General features: G+C 40.5%; 2 protein-coding genes across 2 annotated transcripts in view; one reads left to right on the top strand and one right to left on the bottom strand.

The window, feature by feature from the left end:
* Window positions 1–1,406: 1,406 nt before the first annotated feature.
* Window positions 1,407–9,487, top strand: LOC139462538 (glutamate receptor 2-like). Its single transcript, XM_071244339.1, has 5 exons — window positions 1,407–1,518; window positions 3,776–3,851; window positions 6,649–6,828; window positions 7,386–7,725; window positions 8,632–9,487. Exons 2-5 carry the CDS (start codon window positions 3,810–3,812, stop codon window positions 9,345–9,347), a joined length of 1,278 nt encoding a protein of 425 aa, XP_071100440.1. The 5' UTR covers window positions 1,407–1,518; window positions 3,776–3,809; the 3' UTR covers window positions 9,348–9,487.
* A 1,819-nt stretch (window positions 9,488–11,306) lies between these two features.
* The window catches only part of LOC139475323 (uncharacterized), a 28,256-nt gene continuing 19,975 nt past the window's right edge, over window positions 11,307–19,587 (bottom strand). Inside the window, exons 12-15 of the mRNA XM_071258552.1 lie at window positions 18,135–18,187; window positions 15,860–15,967; window positions 14,349–14,401; window positions 11,307–12,102 (exon numbers count right to left, since the gene is read on the bottom strand). Of these exons, the coding sequence (XP_071114653.1) occupies window positions 15,931–15,967; window positions 18,135–18,187 (90 nt within the window). The 3' untranslated portion in view covers window positions 11,307–12,102; window positions 14,349–14,401; window positions 15,860–15,930. The remainder of the gene's footprint in view (window positions 12,103–14,348; window positions 14,402–15,859; window positions 15,968–18,134; window positions 18,188–19,587) is intronic.

The raw sequence follows: 19,587 nt of genomic DNA, 5'->3' as shown, positions 1-19,587 counted from the left end.
ATACTCATCTTATCATTGCTGAAAGAAACTAGGGACCTTTTGGACAACGTGTTTGATTTAACTAAAGTGACAAATAAAGTAGTAAGAAGATTCGAATGCAACAAAAAGCAGATCAGTTACGAGAGGTTCAAGTAGTAACCGCTGGGAAACCTCCTATTTGTCTAAATATTCAATCCCAAATATTGACAAGACATAATGGTCAATCAGGAAGTCCATCTATTCATATGGAAATACATTCAGAAATACCGCGTCCGTTAAAAAGTGCAATAAACGTATATTTCCACGATGACATTCTTGGAAACCAAGGTCCTATTGATAACAGAATGAAGTTTCTATTTCAATTATTTTAGATCGTATAACTTTCATGATCCACAAGTGATTAATTCCACTTGTCTCAGTATTTAATTAGGCCTTGCTTGATTGTTGTCAGAAATATCGTTAGTAGTTTTGACACGGATTAGGTGGCATATTGCGGAACCCAGCAATATATCTCTTTTTAGAATGATTCTTATAATAGGTGTTCAGCAACCCATGTTTACCGTAAAAGGCGACTATGCTTGTCGTAAGAGGCGACTAACGGGATCGGGTGGTCAGGCTCGCTGACTTGATTGATGCATGTCATCGATCCCAATTGCGTGGATCGATGCTCATATCAATGACTGGATTGTAGAAATATTTTCATGATTGTTGTATATTCCTTTTCAGATCAAGGACTCGCTTTATATGTTGGATTAGTAGATTACCCCTCAATGCTGCGTTCCTTGTAAAGACAGTTTATATAGTGTGCGAGTAATCCTACACAAGACATATTCCATACAAAAGCACCACCCCACCAATCCTTCTAAATCAGTAATATATATATATATAAGATTGCAAAGAAGAGAAGACTAAAAGATTAAGTGGTCAGGCTCGGTGACATTGTTGATTACATGTCCGTCGATGCTCGTGTCATTCGCTGGATTGTCTGGTATTGACTCGATTATTTACAGACCTCCGTCATATATTTGGTATAGTGATGAGTTCAGTGTTAAGCAACAAACAGTTAACTGATCAACATCTACTAACGTGCGCAGTTTATGAAGGACGTGATTAGGATTCCTTACCCAGAAATACAAAATTTATCAACGAAGTTGGCCACGAAATTTGTTTTCTACATGTATACAGTGCCATCGCGTGAACATTTCATAGTTATATTCGCATTATTAAACTAATTCTCACATCAAACTGTCATGCCAAAAGCCATCAAATTTAACAAATCATCAAACATGGAAGACTCCTGCTTGTCGTCAGAGGTAGTACGCTCAGCTTACAAATATAATCTGTCACAGTTATGGCAATACGTTTATTCTGTCCCAGGCACACTAGATACGAGCTTATTGGCCATTTGGCATTTCCAGCACTCAACGTTTGTGGCTCGGGAGCGTGATTCAGACCGGTTGATATTTCTGGAACCCATGTCAGAATCCATGCGGCGGCGGTCTCTCGTTTAAGCAAAAGCACTGGGCGCGGAACACTGGGGTAAGATAAAACTGTTTATACTGTCATATCGATGTGTAATTCATTGTTGAACAATTTGTAATTCTTTTTCTCTGTTTCTGTTAAGATTCAGTCGAAGTTCATAACATTGTGTTTTAACAATAATTAGTTGTCGGGAATTTATTACTGTGTAATGTAAGACGTTGTATGTGAGTTACTATATTTAGATGCTTTTGACTCAATTGCAAATTGGAATTTTCCAGAAACGGCTATAGACTAATCCAGCATGGTATGAAACATTCTAGAAGGTTATTTAGACTATAGAATAGCGGGCAAAAGCGTGACTCTCTCATAGCACATTACATCAACACTAGCGGTTGTGTGAAGATCAAGTTTTCACACTGGATATCCAACCTAGGACTATTTTGGAAGCTTGACCACTGACAGTGCTTGACGAATATTATCATCACTGACTGTATTGATTTTGCCAATGCTATTATAATGTACACTGCAAATGAATGTTGCACTGTCACTCTAGTGTGTTCTGCTATTGTGATTACCTTGCAGTAATTTGTATTGATTTGTAAACCTAAATATTTTTTGGAATACAGTAGTTACTTGTATACATTTCTTTCTTGGTTGTTGGCTTCACATTTAATTTCTTTTGCGTATGGTTTACTGGTTGAACCATGTCTATGCTCAAAAAGTCTGAAAAGGTCGAATTGGCCAAACATGACATCAAATCAAGTAATCCGAGGTCAAGAAGGACTTGAAAGCTTAACCGCTTGAGGAATGTTGGCTGAGAATCGAAATTGAAGCCGAGAAAGAAAAAGAAGAGACTAGAATTTCGAATTAAGCAGTGGGATGCTAATACAGAAATTAAGCTGAAATAAATTGAATTACAGAGTGCTCTCTCTCTCTCTCTCTCTCTCTCTCTCTCTCTCTCTCTCTCTCTCTCTCTCTCTCTCTCTCTCTCTCTCTCTCTCTGGCGCGAGGCATTAAAGGGCTAAAACAAGAGATTGTCGGCTCGGAGTGTAGCGTGCTCTTGACCTCTTTAACGTTTCAAGGGAGAGTACTCACAATTTGGCACTTAAGGGACCAGCTCTGGGATGGGAGCAGTTTATTAAGTTACAGGAGAAAGACCCAGAACTCAAAATTCTTGCCAATAGGGCAATCTCTTTAGAAGAACCTGACAAGGTTCGAGTTTGCTATTTTTCAATCACAGCGTTTTGATGAGGTGAGGTTAAATTGGGTTTAACGTCGCGTCCAAGATTATTGCACTTATACAGCGACATGCATGCACGTGTGTGTGTGTGTGCGTGCGTGCGTGCGTGCGTGCGTGGGTGCGTACGTGCGTGCGTGCGTGCGTGCGTGCGCGTGTGTGTGTGTGGCTGCTTGTACTAGTCCGGACTGATACCGATTTTTTAATTCTACCACGCTAAGATACCATGCCGCAGTTTAACATGAATACCCCACTCAGATGCATTATACTAACTCCGAGCCGACCAGTCCTTGTTTTAGCCACTTAATGTCGAGCACCAGACAGGGTGAAAACAAGTACCATCTTTTAACGTCTTTTAGCATGGAATGTCAACAGGAATATCTATCAAGTGACCATCTTTGATAACATTATATACTACAATCCAGGTGACTACAGTGACGTGGCGCTTCTGAAAAAATAAATGTCTTCTTCTCCAAATCTACTGAATGTATCATTCATAACTATGTCCACACACACATGTTACATGTTTTCAAAGATGCTTTGCCTAAAGATCAAAGTGCTGACTGTACGCCTTTTGAATTATGTCATAATGGAGTGTGATGTCGTGGCGCTGTTCAAATTACCTCCCCCGTGATCTAACGTATCCTTGGCAACACCATTCTTCCATTTCTGTTAAGCAAGGTGGCACATCTTTCAGTGAAATGGTTTCTCTAACCTTGTCCATTACAAGCTAGCGTCCTCGTGCTTGAACTCTACTAGTTCAGGGCAAACCTACACTGTACCTTGGTTGTTTGTTTGTTTGTTTGTTTGTTTGTTTGTTGTTTAACGCCGCACTCAGCAATATTCCGGCTGACTGCGCTCTGTAAATAATCGAGTCTGAACCAGACAATTCAGTGATTGGCATCATGAACATCGATCCATGCAATTGGGATACGATGGCATGCATCAAACCGCGAGCCTGACCACCCGATCCCGTTAGTCGCCTGTAAAGACAAGCATAGTCGCTTTGTACCTTGGTGCACTGGTTTATAAGACGACTTCATGATATGCATTGTTATAATTCAGTTTCTGTTTCAGTGTCACAGTCTTAGTCTTTAAAGTTCTGTTCAAGATGGATTCTACTGGTAGTGTCTACAATGTCACCGCGGTTCTGGTAAGTTGATTCAACAGACGATACTTAACTTCATACATATGTGTAAGTGCGGTTGTACTTTGCATTTAGCAATATTAGGAATGGATATGGGGAGTCGAACCCGAATCTTACACAAACCCCTTAACCTTCAGGTTACTCCTTCGCCCAACAAGTCCTTGAATAATACGTGCATCTCACTCGTCGGCGGCCATAAGATTGAAAAAATTACTTTAATTACAGGACCTTTATATTTCTTGTCAAGTATTTGGTAGACTGAATATTATTGTGCGTCCATTCTATACATTTTGGCGTACTGTGCGCATATTTCTCCATCGCGTCAAATCCCAGTTTCCGAAATGTCATGTCTACTTGTTTTTTACAATTCGTGACATGTTGTAGTTGTTTATTTTTACTATTATTAAATCCTAAAATGCATTAAATATGTCAGCCTGTTACACACAACCAAATGTTTTCCCATAGATTTCTATAGTAACGCTATATTGTTTTTAAAGGACTAAGCATTCAACAGCTATAACCTAAACGTGTGTGCACAGTTTGGCCTTAGAGCGGCAATAAAAAATATAAAATGACTAGCTTAGTCAGCTCCTTTTCCGAGTACCGGAAGCTAAACACACCAACCCCAGATTCGCACCAAATGTCACCTACTTGAAAATAGCTGTGGTCACATTCAGCATAAGTCATCATGTTGAAAAAGACAGTACTAAATATAGAAAAACATGGTCAGTTTTAATAACTGGATGGATGTACATTTGAAAGACATAAAAATCTTACAGAATATCCTTCAATCACAGACTGCAGATATCTCTCGATCTGCACTGAAGGCTCCTACGAAAACCGCACTGTCCAAACTGGTTCTGATTTGGTGTAGTAGAACCTTCACTGGGTATGCTGCGCAGGCGCTCCAGCGCATCATACCCAGGGAACCAGGCTGAAAATATGTTAACCGCAATAGTGAGAGGGAGCTAGTGCTGACGTGCCGGTTCTTCACAAACGGAATACGGTTGGACCTAGTTCCGGTCTGAATTTAGTTTGACGACTGCGTTCATTTACGACATTCGTCACCTGTCCCGGAATAACACGAGTTGGTCACGAATGAGGCATTGTTTATCAAATCACTTTGTAAGGGGTATCGTCGTGTAATTTTCAAAAACATGGCATGAGTTGTCAAACAGGGAAAGAATTGAAACATAGTGTTCATTTTGTTTTACACATGCCTGGGAAAATCATGTTATTGTATAGACTTTTTTGGCCGCCGTGTGATGTCTCGCATCAAAGTTGTGTTGTGCACATGATATATACGTGTTCATGTTCGACCTACTTCGCCACTTCCGGTCTTGGAAATGTTGCATTATGACGTCACACAATTGGAGTGACGTCATGGTCACTGTATATGAAGTCACTATTCTCTGCAAATAGCCTTAATATCATTGGCCGCTCAGTACGATCATAAAGTTAAACACCAGTCGATCAGTTTAGGATGAGTGATCACTCGGCGGAGACTTGGTGACGCGTGTTATTTCAGCCTATCTATTACGACCGCCTCCGTGGTCTAGTGGTAGAGCGTCCCCCCGGAGAGCGGAAGGTCCGGGGTTCCATCCCCGACCGCGTCATACCAAAAGACGTTAAAATATGGTACTTGTTACCCTGTCTGGCGCTCGGCATAAAGGTGTTAAAACAAGGACTGGTTGGCTTGGAGTCAGTATGGTGTTTCTGAGTGTGGTATTCATCTTAAACTGCGTCATGGTATATCAGTGAGGTAGCACTATAAATCGGCATAGCAGCCACACAAACACGTGCATGCACGTCGCTATAAATGCAATATTTAATATTAAACACCCTGGACCAATTCGCCACCATAGTCTCGTGTTCATCCAGATTCGAATCGAACGACGCTAAAACAAATCGCCGTCCAATCAAATAACGCTCTTGAACGATACAAATGTTGTGCTAAGTTAGTGGTAAGAGGGGTCGAACGTGACGTCACTTCCGGTACAAAACTATAGTGTCAAATGGGTCAAGGGTACATATCAAAAGCGGATGGAGATGTAATACCCCTGATATGCGAGGATGAGCGCGGTCTGTAAGTATTCGGGTCAAGAAGATCAGTGGTTAAAGAAACAGAATTTCTTCATCCCTCGTTTCTGTTACAAACATTCCGCTGTGTATTTCTAAAAACCTGTTGACAGTTATTTAACAACCAATTTAACAATCATGTTCTTTACTCACCCACAGCAGTAGGGAATACTCGACAATTACAGATGAGTATAGATGTACGTGAAAGGCCACCTGATACTTCAGTCAAACAGAGCTGCCATCGGAGTGGACAAGACTTCCCCAAACTGTCATTGGGAGATTGATTTGCACCATCCCACGTCTTAACCTGAATGGGGGCGGTCGGGTAGCCTAGTGGTTAAAACGTTCGCCCGCCACGCCGAAGACACGGGTTCGATTCCCGACATGGGTACAATGTGTGAAGCCCATTTCTTGTGTCTCTCGCCGTGATATTGCTGAAATATTGCTAAAAACGGCGTAAAACGGCGTGTTTGACCAATGTTGGATGGGGTGGGTTGTTGTGTCATCTCAAAATCTCATTATTTTTTAACTAATCACCCCTGTCGTCTTTCTTGGCTGTTTGCACCCTTACAAAACACCATCCGTTGATTGTCATGATACACCGAGTCCTTCCTATATAATTCTGTTGTTTTTGTATATTCCCTACCTTTCTGGGAGAGGAATATGTACCGCTGGCATGTGATCTGTAAGAATGAGAAATGGCCGATCTCCTTTTGTTCCACAGTCGAACCCCTACGTCATGAAGAAACATGGCGGCGGATACGAGGGATTCCTGGTTGATTTGCTCAACAAAATCTCTGAACAGGCGGGGTTCAAATACAACATTCAACTCGTTAAAGATGGAAATTATGGCTCTCTTGTTGATGGACGATGGACTGGCATGGTTGGAGAGGTCGTAAGAGGTGTAGGTATACCCATCTACCCTAAATAGCAGCATGCATGCACTCAGCTTTTGTGTCTGTAGCCACATCTCTACATGTACCGCGGTTAGGCCTAACATATATAGAATGTATTTAAGTATTGACGCCGCACTTAGTTTTTGAAACCAAACTGTACTTGGACATTGTAGTGTCTAGATTATAGACAGAAGAAACAGTTGTTTGTTTGTTTGTTTTTTTGTTTAACGCCGTACTCGGCTATGTGATGGCTGACTGTAAATAGTCGAGTCTGGACCATACAATCCAGTGACCGACATCGTGGATCTTCAGGGATCAGAAACCATTTAACTCGAGTACCACTGACTGTTTATGTCAATGAAACTCAGAGCATCTCATCCTTAGGTTAGGTCCGAAATCGGAAAAAGTCGTGAATGACAAAAACAAGGTCACATGCAGTGAAGATGATTCGCAAAGAGTCTTTTTATTCGCTGTTGAAACAATATTTTCTAATAGAGTTGGTTCTTGACAATGTTTGATGTGAATCACCCAAATTAAATGGAGATATTTCCGTTCCCATTTCAAGGAAGCAGACATCGGTCTGGGAGATATCACTATCACAAGTATGAGAAAGAGGGATGTGGACTTTTCCAAACCATATCTATCCCAGTCGCTACGTCTTCTGGGTAAGAAACCTGTGAGATATGACCCTGGCCTTGGCTTCCTACTAAAACCGTTCACGGTGGAGCTTTGGTTTTATATCCTGATTGCACTTCTTCTTGTGGCAATCCTGTTCGTCGTCATTGGTCGGTTCAACCCGTTTGAATGGAGGCACGTGGCATCGGACAAAGACCCCAGAGGCGCAAGGCACAGCTTTGGTCTGAGGGAGAGTTTCATGTTTGTGTTCAGCACCATCACACTTCAAGGTAATAAATTGAATCCTTTCAAGTACTGATCCTCAAAATCCAAACTTTTCTCTCTCAGTAAGTCTTTCTCCACAATATAAAACCTCTCAGGAATAAAATGAATACGGTTGAGGACAAGGTACATTTGAAATTGAAAGCCGCGTGTTAATGTTCGTTGGAATTATATCGCCGCTGGCAATCAATTTTATTTATTGTCTACTGCACAAAGACTTTCTATATTAGGGGTTATTCTGGCAATGTTTGTTTGTTTGTTTGTTGTTTAACGCCGGACTCAGCAATATTCCAGCTATATGACGGCGGTCTGTAAATAATCGAGTCGTGACCAGACAATCCAGTGATTGACAACATGAGCATCGATCCACGCATTTGGGATCGATGACATGCATGAACCAAGTCAGCGAGCCTGACCACCCGATCCCGTTAGTCGCCTCTTTCGACAAGCATAGTCGCCTTTTACGGAGACCTATTCTAACCTTGATCTTCTGGGCAATGTAATAGAATACCACGAGATAAGAAGGAAAAACCTCATTCAAACCTTTTAAGTTACACTTTCTCAAAACAAATTGATGCATTTTATCATAATATTGGTAAATACTTTGCTTTACTTTACTTTTACTTTGCCAGCAGTGAGGCCCTGCTTTAGAAATGGACGCGACGTTAAACCTTATTTCACCTCACCTTTAGAAAGGTTTTGGTCATGATCAGTCAAAATTTCGTCAGTGTTCAGGTTTTTTAAAACATGATTATGTTATGTTCTATGTCTGAGGCGTACTTACCATTCCCAATAGCATAGTATAGTTTCATGAGTAAACTTTATATTTGCATGTGTCTTTACCGTTCCTTGATCTTGTTCGAAGTACTAGCAATACTCACTGTTTCTGGATGGTAGTACAATCCGTGTTGCAGGTTACCGAGAGACTCCCCGGTCTCTGGCAGGTCGCGTGTTGGCGGTGTCCTGGTTCATCTTCGTCTTCTTCATGGTGGTGGCCTACATTGGAGCAGCCACGGCCTTCATGTTGGCGGGACAGAACATGCCATCAATGCCTTTTGAAGATATTGAGGACATTGTTCGTGACAGGACAGTGCAAGTAGGAATGGTGAGAGGTGGAAGTTCGTTTCAAACTTTCAGGACGAGCACAATAGACATCTATAATCGTCTGGCAGACTATGTTGAAATGCAGGACTCGTTTGTGAGCACCTCTGAAGAAGGACTTGAAAGGGTTAGAGGCGGTGGTGGAGACTTTGTAATGGTGATGGAGTCATTGAGAGCAGACTACATTGCCCAGCAGTTGCCCTGTGATGTTATGGTATACGGCAAAGGTCATTTCAGTATGGGCTTGGGTCTTATCACAAAACAAGGGTCAGGTCTAAAGCGGGAAATAAATACCGCACTGCTCAGAATGAAAGAAGATGGAATAATAGCAAAGATGCAGCAAAAATGGTGGACATTAATGGGGAGGTGTCCAGTGGCTCGTGTTGCGAACAAACGGCAACAAATCATCACGGCTTCTCAAGTAACGATTCGGAAACTTGCAGCACCGTTCCTGCTGCTGCTGATAGGTGCTATCCTGGCTGTTGTGGTCCTGGTGGGCGAGATCGTCTTCAGGAAACTCAGGCAGTAGATGTCCGCACTGCATTCATGCATGGGCTGCCCTTCCACGAGGTTACGTCTCGCGACCTCATTACCATTCCTCTCGTCGCTATATGGCTGAGAGATACTCCTCTTCCCTTTGTGTACCAACTTTTCTCGAATAAAATTACTTGCATGTGCATCTTGACTTGGAGTTGTGCTAAAACTGTCAGTTTAATCATAGATTTAATCAACCCTAGATACGTGTACACCCCATTTAAATACAGTAAACTACGGTTAAAACGAACTCAAAGGGACTGCTAATTTTAGTTCGTTATAACCGTAGTTTGTTAAAAGCATATTTACAGAATATATACAGCAATGGCCGGGACCAAAAAATACATTCGTTATATCCGTCAGTTCGTTATAACCGTAGTTTACTGTATTTATTTTTAAGGGCTCAAAAATACAATGTTTCAAGATCGAGTGTGTCGTAGTCTGTTTCTGAATTAGTAGGTTGAGTTTTTATACATTATACGTTTAACAGCGTACATACAAGGTGTGTTAAGTTGTGTGTGTGTGTGTGTTGGGGAGGGGGGGGGGGGGGGGGGGGAGGCTTGTGGTAGATGTTCGAATCTGATTTTCAATTTTGCCTACGAGCAGACATAGTGAAAACCCTGTTATGGCCATTTCTCAGGTATTTGTGTACAAAGTGTAAGACTTCGTACATCTGTTGTTGGCAGTGGGACTGAACATATGTATATATCAAATATTGATCTTGACTTTGCACTTTGCACTTAGCACTTTGGACCAAGGCCTATTACCTCTAAGAAGCATTTCTTTGCACTGGAAACAAAGTCCTCATGTAAATAATCGAATCTGGATCAAGGCATCCTGCGATCAATATTGTGAGCATTGATCCAGGCTGTCGGGGTATGAGGAAAGGCAATCAACCAAGCCTCCGAATCTGACCATCCGATCCACTAACTCGTATCTTACGACCAACATAGGTTGTTTGGGACCTATTCTCAACTTGAACAGTTTCACACCTGAATATAATTATCTCTTATCTGCAGCTGAAGAGGTGAGTTGAAATGGGGATCAATTTTGCGTTCAAGATCATTGCACTTATATAAAGATGTGCATGTGTGTAACCATTTTATAGTGCTATCCTACGGAGATACCATATCGCATACCTGTGAAGATCCAGGTTAGAATTTATCAACCAATGCTTATCGTAAGAGGCGACCGACGGGATCGGTAGGTCAGACTTGGTGACTCGGTTGACGTTTGTCCAACTGCGTAGATCGGTGCTTAGGATGTAAATTACTGGATTGTCTGGTCCAGATTCGATTATTTAGACAGACGTAATATAGCGGGAATCTTGCGACAATAAACAATAAACAAACAAAAGTTATCCAATATCAGGAAAATCTGAAAAGGTTCATTTTGTTACTTGGAATCGGTTCCATTCTACGTTGCAGAGGTATAAATGAAGGCGAGGCTGAACACAACACTTAAAACAGACTCATGGCAGATGTTAACATGGCTAGGCCAATACAGCCTACAAATACATGCTCCACAATTTGACCTCATCTGGAAGTCGTACTGATCATTACTGCACTATAATGGCTGTGACATTTCAGCAACATTCTGGGTGTGCCATCTCATTATTCGGTTTGAATATGCATGTCAGCTACAGCGACAAGGTTGACAGGAATTTGTGCAGTGTGCATGTAAGGAAGCCTTTTAGGGCCATTTGTTGTTTTTTATTTATTTCTTGAAATTTCAACATACTTAGTTGAACTTTTAAGATATTATGTTGAAATTTCAAGACAATAAGTTATAATCTCAACTAAGGATCTTCTAATTTCAAGAAATAAATAAAAAACAACAAATGGCCCTATAAGGCTTCCTTAGAAAAGCTGCCACAGACCCAAAAAACTGACTACACTTAATGAACTGTAACAAGCAACACCTCAATTTAAGATATAAATGTTTATTTCGACCATAATATTTTGTATGTAAAGATAATAGCATGCACATACATAACAAAGCACTTTGCGCCATGGTTAAAATACACCTGTCCAGCAGCTAATAGGATACAAAGTACATACTGAAACATTTAAAAACCCACTACTCTGGTACCCCAATTCAGCAACACATGGAAAACGGCAGCTTCCTGGTGTCAATAAAACAGGGACGTTTGTAAAAAAGAAAATAACCAAGGCCTTTTGCCAGAAGTAATCACATCATATCTAATCCTGGCAAAGACCTATGTATATATGATAGGTAGGTCTTAAAAACTGGATATCTAATCCTGACAAAGACCTATGTATATATGATAGGTAGGTCCTAAAAACTGGATATCTAATCATGACAAAGACCTATGTATATATGATAGGTAGGTCCTAAAAACTGGATATCTAATCCTGACAAAGACCTATGTATATATGAGAGGTAGGTCCTAAAAACTGGATATCTAATCCTGACAAAGACCTATGTATATATGAGAGGTAGGTCCTAAAAACTGGATATCTAATCCTGACAAAGACCTATGTATACATGATAGGTATGTCTTAAAATAACTGGATATCTTATCCCAGTATAGTTAATACATGGTAAATATGATAAAATATGTTGGTAGCATCACAGAAAGCTAAATACAAGTAAATAATAAACTGATAAAACAGCTAATAGTACTATGTATGGTATTAAATGTGACAATATAGCAGGTAAATCTTCTGTAAATGGCACACAAATTGGTGGGAGTCATCGGGCTAGTCTTCCCAGTCTGGCTTCAAATGCTGAATAAGAATAAAACAGAATGTTACATCTTAAAACCTGGTGATAACCTGAATGATTAGCTAGCAAACTACTTCTTTTTATAATGTAGCCCATCATAAAATTTGACTACCCAGAATGATCAATAATTATATACTCATCAGTACTACGACCAAGCAACATATACGATTATTACATTGATCAAACATCTCATACCATGTATACCAACATTACTGTAATCAATCATCACATACAAATATTACTGAGATCAATCATCACATACCATCATTACTGAGATCAATCATCATGTACCAACATTACTGTAATCAATCATCACATACAAATATTACTGAGATCAATCATCACATACCATCATTACTGAGATCAATCATCACATACCATCATTACTGAGATCAATCATCCTGTACCAACATTACTGTAATCAATAATTGAATACCAACATTACTGTAATCAATTATCACAAACCACCATTAGAGAGATCAATTATATACCACCATAACAGAGATCAATCATCATATACCACCATTACAGAGATCAATCATCATATACCACCATTACAGAGATCAATCATCATATACCAAATTACGGAGATCAATCATCATATACCAACATTACAGAGATCAATCATATACCAACATTACAGAGATCAATCATCATATACCAACATTACAGAGATCAATCATCATATACCAACATTACAGAGATCAATCATATACCAACATTACAGAGACCAATCATCATATACCAACATTACAGAGATCAATCATCATATACCAACATTACAGAGATCAATCATCATATACCAACATTACAGAGATCAATCATCATATACCAAAATTACGGAGATCAATCATCATATATCAACATTACAGAGATCAATCATCATATGCAAACATTACAGTGGTTATTTTTTAGGCTCCTAGTGATGAGCACCAACAGGGGTGTGAGTGATTGAGTTGGGTTTAATGCTAATCAGATTGGTTGGATTGTTGTTTAATGCCGCAATATTCCAGCTATATGACAGCGGTCTGTAAAGAATCGAGACTGGATCAGACAGTCCAGTGATTGAAATCATGAGCAACGATCCACGCAATTTGGATACGATGGCATGCATCAACCTGGTCAGCGAGGCTGACCACCCATCCCGTTAGTCGCCTCTTACCAGAAGCATAGTCGCCTTTTACGGCAAGCATGGGTTGCTGAAGACCTATTCTTCCCTGGATCTTCACAAGTCTAGATTACGACAGTATTTCAGTTATATCACAGCATGTCTGCTAAATACGTAAATTAAAGTGGTACCCACAAGCACGGGTATGGTGTCAAACCTAAAACATAATCAGGGCCAATCTGGGGTTCAAACAAACAGTCATAGGTTTGGGGAAGGCCAAAGGGAAGCAACTCTGCAGCAGCAGCAGAGTGTATTGTGGCACCCATGCAGAATCTTGACCAAAGACCAAATGCTGAAAGTTGGTTGTAGCCGACATCACTGACAGTCACCATCAACTGAGCTCGCAGCAGATACTGGTGCTATTGGCCAGTTTATTACACTAATGATTGAAACTAAAAACATTCTTCCTAATCAGCAAATTTCCCTCACACTTTCCTGACCTTGGCTTTTACATGCCGTGTGCAATCCGTGAAGACTATCTTAGGACAACCAAACAAATCAAAGTGCCAATGTTAAAAGCTAAAATAAATGTATCCGTTTGCGAACATTCTGTTAACCAATCAATTCCAGCTTGCGTCATCCACAAGAATCCTGCAACTTACATCAGTACTAATTCAGTCCTATCAGACCAAATCCGTGACAACCCAAGCCACAGCATTCAGCGGGAGGAAGTCAAAGCCCTCACCACAAACCTCAAAGACTCAAAATCAGAAAACTACATGAAGCCATCAACATCAAAAGACTCCAACCGTCAAACAACCGTTGCCAAGGCTGTTACATATCCCCAAGCTTACCATCAACTCGTCATTATGTTACTGGCTTCACTCCCTTGTTCATGTTACTGACTTCGGCGGTAATGTCTTAACTACCACTTTTGTGAACATAATCGTCTTCTCCAATCCAGTATAACTACATCTGATGTCTACTCTAGAGTATAAACATTGCCTCCTACCTGTATATATACTTGTCAACCATACTCTCTATATCACTTGCTTGATAACAGTATAAGAACCTACACTGAAACGTCGCTCTTAATTGAAATAATGAAGTTGTTCATCCATAAATCTTATCCTTACTTACCTCAGCGCCAGCAGTTGTTCTTCAAGCTCTTCTTTCTTGGCGACCTTGACCTCCTGTAAGGTCAGACAATACAACTGATATAACATTTGTTTATATCAAAGTTCTGCATATGTGAGTATGGCTTTACGCTGCTTTTAGCAATATTCCAGCAATATCACGGCGGGGGAAATGGCCTTCACACATTGTACCCATGTAGGGATTGGAACCCGGGCCTTCGGCGTGACAAGCAAATGCTTTAACCACTTGGCTACCTGACCACCCCAAGTTCTGCATGACAACACATACATTGTTACATCTCAAAGTGCATGAAGCTAGCAGTGGTACTGTTGCATTGTGGGTATCATCAGTGTGCAACGTGTTCAGCAAACTCCTGAGAGTTTCAATCCTGTCACACACAGCAACAAATGCTATATGTCTCCTTAGGCATGTAACTTTTTCAAAATTTGCCTCTGTTCACCCAGCAGTGAATGGATACCTGGTAGGATGATTGAGTGAGTTGGGTTTAACACCACAATATTTGAGTTATATCACAGCGTGTCAGCTTGATGTGGGAGAAAAGCCTGAAGTGATTCAGGTCCTAAAATTTTACCACTTCGGTGAAACCCACATACACAGATATGGTGCTGACAAACCTATAAACATAACCTGGGAGAATCGGGCCTCAAACAGATGATCATAGGTGTCTGGCCTGTCCAAGGGATGCAACTCTGCAAGCGAATTGCGGACACTTAAATGCCTGTGCCACCCTTGTCCCTCGTCCTTAGCTCTCATGATGAGATATTCTTGAATTCCTCAAAGATAACAAGTAATTTTCAGACATACCGTATTCGACGTATTAAGCACCCAGGGGGCTCTCAAAATTAGAAATTGGGAGCTCTTTTTAGAATATAATTTTGGTGAAAGAGTTGAAAGATTGTAAATTTTGTTGTTTATGCTTACAGCCTGAAATGATACAAAAGAAAAGTTTGTGCGTATTATACATGACAGATATATTTTTCCAGGATTTAATTGCCCGTAATTAAGGGTGCATATAACACACGAGTGTGTATTATACATGAATAATTGTGTACATTGATCAGTCGGAAGGGTGCTATTTGGGATTGTTCACTTGCCAATATATTAGCTTATTAGAGCTGGGCGCTTATAGCGTTGAATACGGTAAGCTTTTTTTTTTTATATTTGTAACTAGCCCAGAATATTGCCAGTTTTACAGTGCTCATCCACTGAAACACCATGCCACAGTTTAACATGGATACCTCACTCAGACCGTTTACTGGCCCTGAGCCAACAAGTCCTTGTTTTATCCTCTTGATGCCAAGCACAAGGCAGGGTAACAAAAAGTACCATCCTTAAACGTCATTCAGAATGACGCAGCTAGAGATCGAAACACTGACCTTCTGCTTTCTGGGCAGACATTATGTATACTATACCATGGAGAAGGATCTGTACATATGCAAACTCTCCTGACCAGACGTCGATCTGGAGCTACAGTCAAGCATGCAGAATATTACCTCATCCGTGCTGATGGTCTGCCCAGCCTTCATCTTAATTTCCAGAGCTTCAATCTGGCGAATTTTCTTCATTAACTGTTTCTTTTTCTTAGCATCTTCGATTCCGTGCTGCAAGTGAAAACAGTACACATCACACACATCTGTCAGGATTAAACATTTCAATGTCTGTGAGTCCATTTAAGGCACATACATACTGTATGGTAACTGTCAAGTTTTAGTAGGTAGGAGGCAGAAAAGTTGACAACGTTTGAAAATAGATTGGAATTTATAAACTAATCTTAGAGAGCCTATTGCTGGAATATTGAAAACTGATGAGCTTTGATGAACTCTCGAACATTTCTGGCATGGCTAAGAGATGAACCTTTGCACAAAAGATTACAGCACCTTAGACGACTGGGCCATTGAAGCCACCTTGTACTAAAGAGAAGGTTTTGTGCCAAAGGTTGTTGACATTAGTGCCATGACAACTATCAATCATCACATACCATCATTACTGAGATCAATCATCACATACCATCATTACTGAGATCAATCATCCTGTACCAACATTACTGTAATCAATAATTGAATACCAATATTACTGTAATCAATTATCACAAACCACCATTAGAGAGATCAATTATATACCACCATAACAGAGATCAATCATCATATACCACCATTACAGAGATCAATCATCATATACCAACATTACGGAGATCAATCATCATATACCACCATTACAGAGATCAATCATCATATACCAACATTACGGAGATCAATCATCATATACCAACATTACAGAGATCAATCATCATATACCAACATTACAGAGATCAATCATCATATACCAACATTACAGAGATCAATCATCATATACCAAAATTACAGAGATCAATCATCATATATCAACATTACAGAGATCAATCATCATATGCAAACATTACAGTGGTTATTTTTTAGGCTCCTAGTGATGAGCACCAACAGGGGTGTGAGTGATTGAGTTGGGTTTAATGCTAATCAGATTGGTTGGATTGTTGTTTAATGCCGCAATATTCCAGCTATATGACAGCGGTCTGTAAAGAATCGAGACTGGATCAGACAGTACAGTGATTGAAATCATGAGCATTGATCCACGCAATTTGGATACGATGGCATGCATCAACCTGGTCAGCGAGGCTGACCACCCATCCCGTTAGTCGCCTCTTACCAGAAGCATAGTCGCCTTTTACGGCAAGCATGGGTTGCTGAAGACCTATTCTTCCCTGGATCTTCACAAGTCTAGATTACGACAGTATTTCAGTTATATCACAGCATGTCTGCTAAATACGTAAATTAAAGTGGTACCCACAAGCAAGGGTATGGTGTCAAACCTAAAACATAATCAGGGCCAATCTGGGGTTCAAACAAACAGTCATAGGTTTGGGGAAGGCCAAAGGGAAGCAACTCTGCAGCAGCAGCAGAGTGTATTGTGGCACCCATGCAGAATCTTGACCAAAGACCAAATGCTGAATGTTGGTTGTAGCCGACATCACTGACAGTCACCATCAACTGAGCTCGCAGCAGATACTGGTGCTATTGGCCAGTTTATTACACTAATGATTGAAACTAAAAACATTCTTCCTAATCAGCAAATTTCCCTCACACTTTCCTGACCTTGGCTTTTACATGCCGTGTGCAATCCGTGAAGACTATCTTAGGACAACCAAACAAATCAAAGTGCCAATGTTAAAAGCTAAAATAAATGTATCTGTTTGCAAACATTCTGTTAACCAATCAATTCCAGCTTGCGTCATCCACAAGAATCCTGCAACTTACATCAGTACTAATTCAGTCCTATCAGACCAAATCCGTGACAACCCAAGCCACAGCATTCAGCGGGAGGAAGTCAAAGCCCTCACCACAAACCTCAAAGACTCAAAATCAGAAAACTACATGAAGCCATCAACATCAAAAGACTCCAACCGTCAAACAACTGTTGCCAAGGCTGTTACATATCCCCCAGCTTACCATCAACTCGTCATTATGTTACTGGCTTCACTCCCTTGTTCATGTTACTGACTTCGGCGGTAATGTCTTAACTACCACTTTTGTGAACATAATCGTCTTCTCCAATCCAGTATAACTACATCTGATGTCTACTCTAGAGTATAAACATTGCCTCCTACCTGTATATATACTTGTCAACCATACTCTCTATATCACTTGCTTGATAACAGTGTAAGAACCTACACTGAAACGTCGCTCTTAATTGAAATAATGAAGTTGTTCATCCATAAATCTTATCCTTACTTACCTCAGCGCCAGCAGTTGTTCTTCAAGCTCTTCTTTCTTGGCGACCTTGACCTCCTGTAAGGTCAGACAATACAACTGATATAACATTTGTTTATATCAAAGTTCTGCATATGTGAGTATGGCTTTACGCTGCTTTTAGCAATATTCCAGCAATATCACGGCGGGGGAAATGGCCTTCACACATTGTACCCATGTAGGGATTGGAACCCGGGCCTTCGGCGTGACAAGCAAATGCTTTAACCACTTGGCTACCTGACCACCCCAAGTTCTGCATGACAACACATACATTGTTACATCTCAATGTGCATGAAGCTAGCAGTGGTACTGTTGCATTGTGGGTATCATCAGTGTGCAACGTGTTCAGCAAACAACTCCTGAGAGTTTCGATCCTGTCACAAACAGCAACAAATGCTATATGTCTCCTTAGGCATGTAACTTTTTCAAAATTTGCCTCTGTTCACCCAGCAGTGAATGGATACCTGGTAGGATGATTGAGTGAGTTGGGTTTAACACCACTTTGGACAATATTTGAGTTATATCACAGCGTGTCAGCTTGATGTGGGAGAAAAGCCTGAAGTGATTCAGGTCCTAAAATTTTACCACTTCGGTGAAACCCACATACACAGATATGGTGCTGACAAACCTATAAACATAACCTGGGAGAATCGGGCCTCAAACAGATGATCATAGGTGTCTGGCCTGCCCAAGGGATGCAACTCTGCAAGCGAATTGCGGACACTTAAAAGCCTGTGCCACCCTTGTCCCTCATCCTTATCTCTCATGATGAGATATTCTTGAATTCCTCAAAGATAACAAGTAATTTTCAGACATGCCCTATTTGACGTATTAAGCACCCAGGGGGCTCTCAAAATTAGAAATTGGGGGCTCTTTTTAGAATATAATTTTGGTGAAAGAGTTGAAAGATCGTAAATTTTGTTGCTTATGCTTACAGCCTGAAATGATACAAAAGAAAAGTTTGTGCGTATTATACATGACAGATATATTTTTCCAGGATTTAATTGCCCGTAATTAAGGGTGCATATAACACACGAGTGTGTATTATACATGAATAATTGTGTACATTGATCAGTCGGAAGGGTGCTATTTGGGATTGTTCACTTGCCAATATATTAGCTTATTAGAGCTGGGCGCTTAAAGCGTTGAATACGGTAAGCTTTTTTTTTTATATTTGTAACTAGCCAAGAATATTGCCAGTTTTACAGTGCTCATCCACTGAAACACCATGCCACAGTTTAACATGGATACCTCACTCAGACCGTTTACTGGCCCTGAGCCAACAAGTCCTTGTTTTATCCTCTTGATGCCAAGCACAAGGCAGGGTAACAAAAAGTACCATCCTTAAACGTCATTCAGAATGACGCAGCCAGAGATCGAACTACCGACCTTCTGCTTTCCGGGCAGACATTCTGTATACTATACCATGGAGAAGGATC

Source organism: Haliotis cracherodii, unplaced genomic scaffold (assembly GCF_022045235.1).
Source record: "Haliotis cracherodii isolate W230 unplaced genomic scaffold, xgHalCrac1.p SCAF_1, whole genome shotgun sequence".
In the NCBI taxonomy this organism is placed as follows: domain Eukaryota; kingdom Metazoa; phylum Mollusca; class Gastropoda; order Lepetellida; family Haliotidae; genus Haliotis; species Haliotis cracherodii.
This window is presented reverse-complemented; position numbering and strand designations above follow the sequence as displayed.

Bases quoted from the DNA above. Each gene is read 5' to 3' on its own strand.
- LOC139462538 (XM_071244339.1), top strand. From the start codon at position 3,810: ATGGATTCTACTGGTAGTGTCTACAATGTCACCGCGGTTCTG. The intron at 6,829-7,385 runs GTAGGTATACCC...TCCCATTTCAAG, and splicing joins TTGGAGAGGTCGTAAGAGGT to GAAGCAGACATCGGTCTGGG. The intron at 7,726-8,631 runs GTAATAAATTGA...TCCGTGTTGCAG, and splicing joins CAGCACCATCACACTTCAAG to GTTACCGAGAGACTCCCCGG.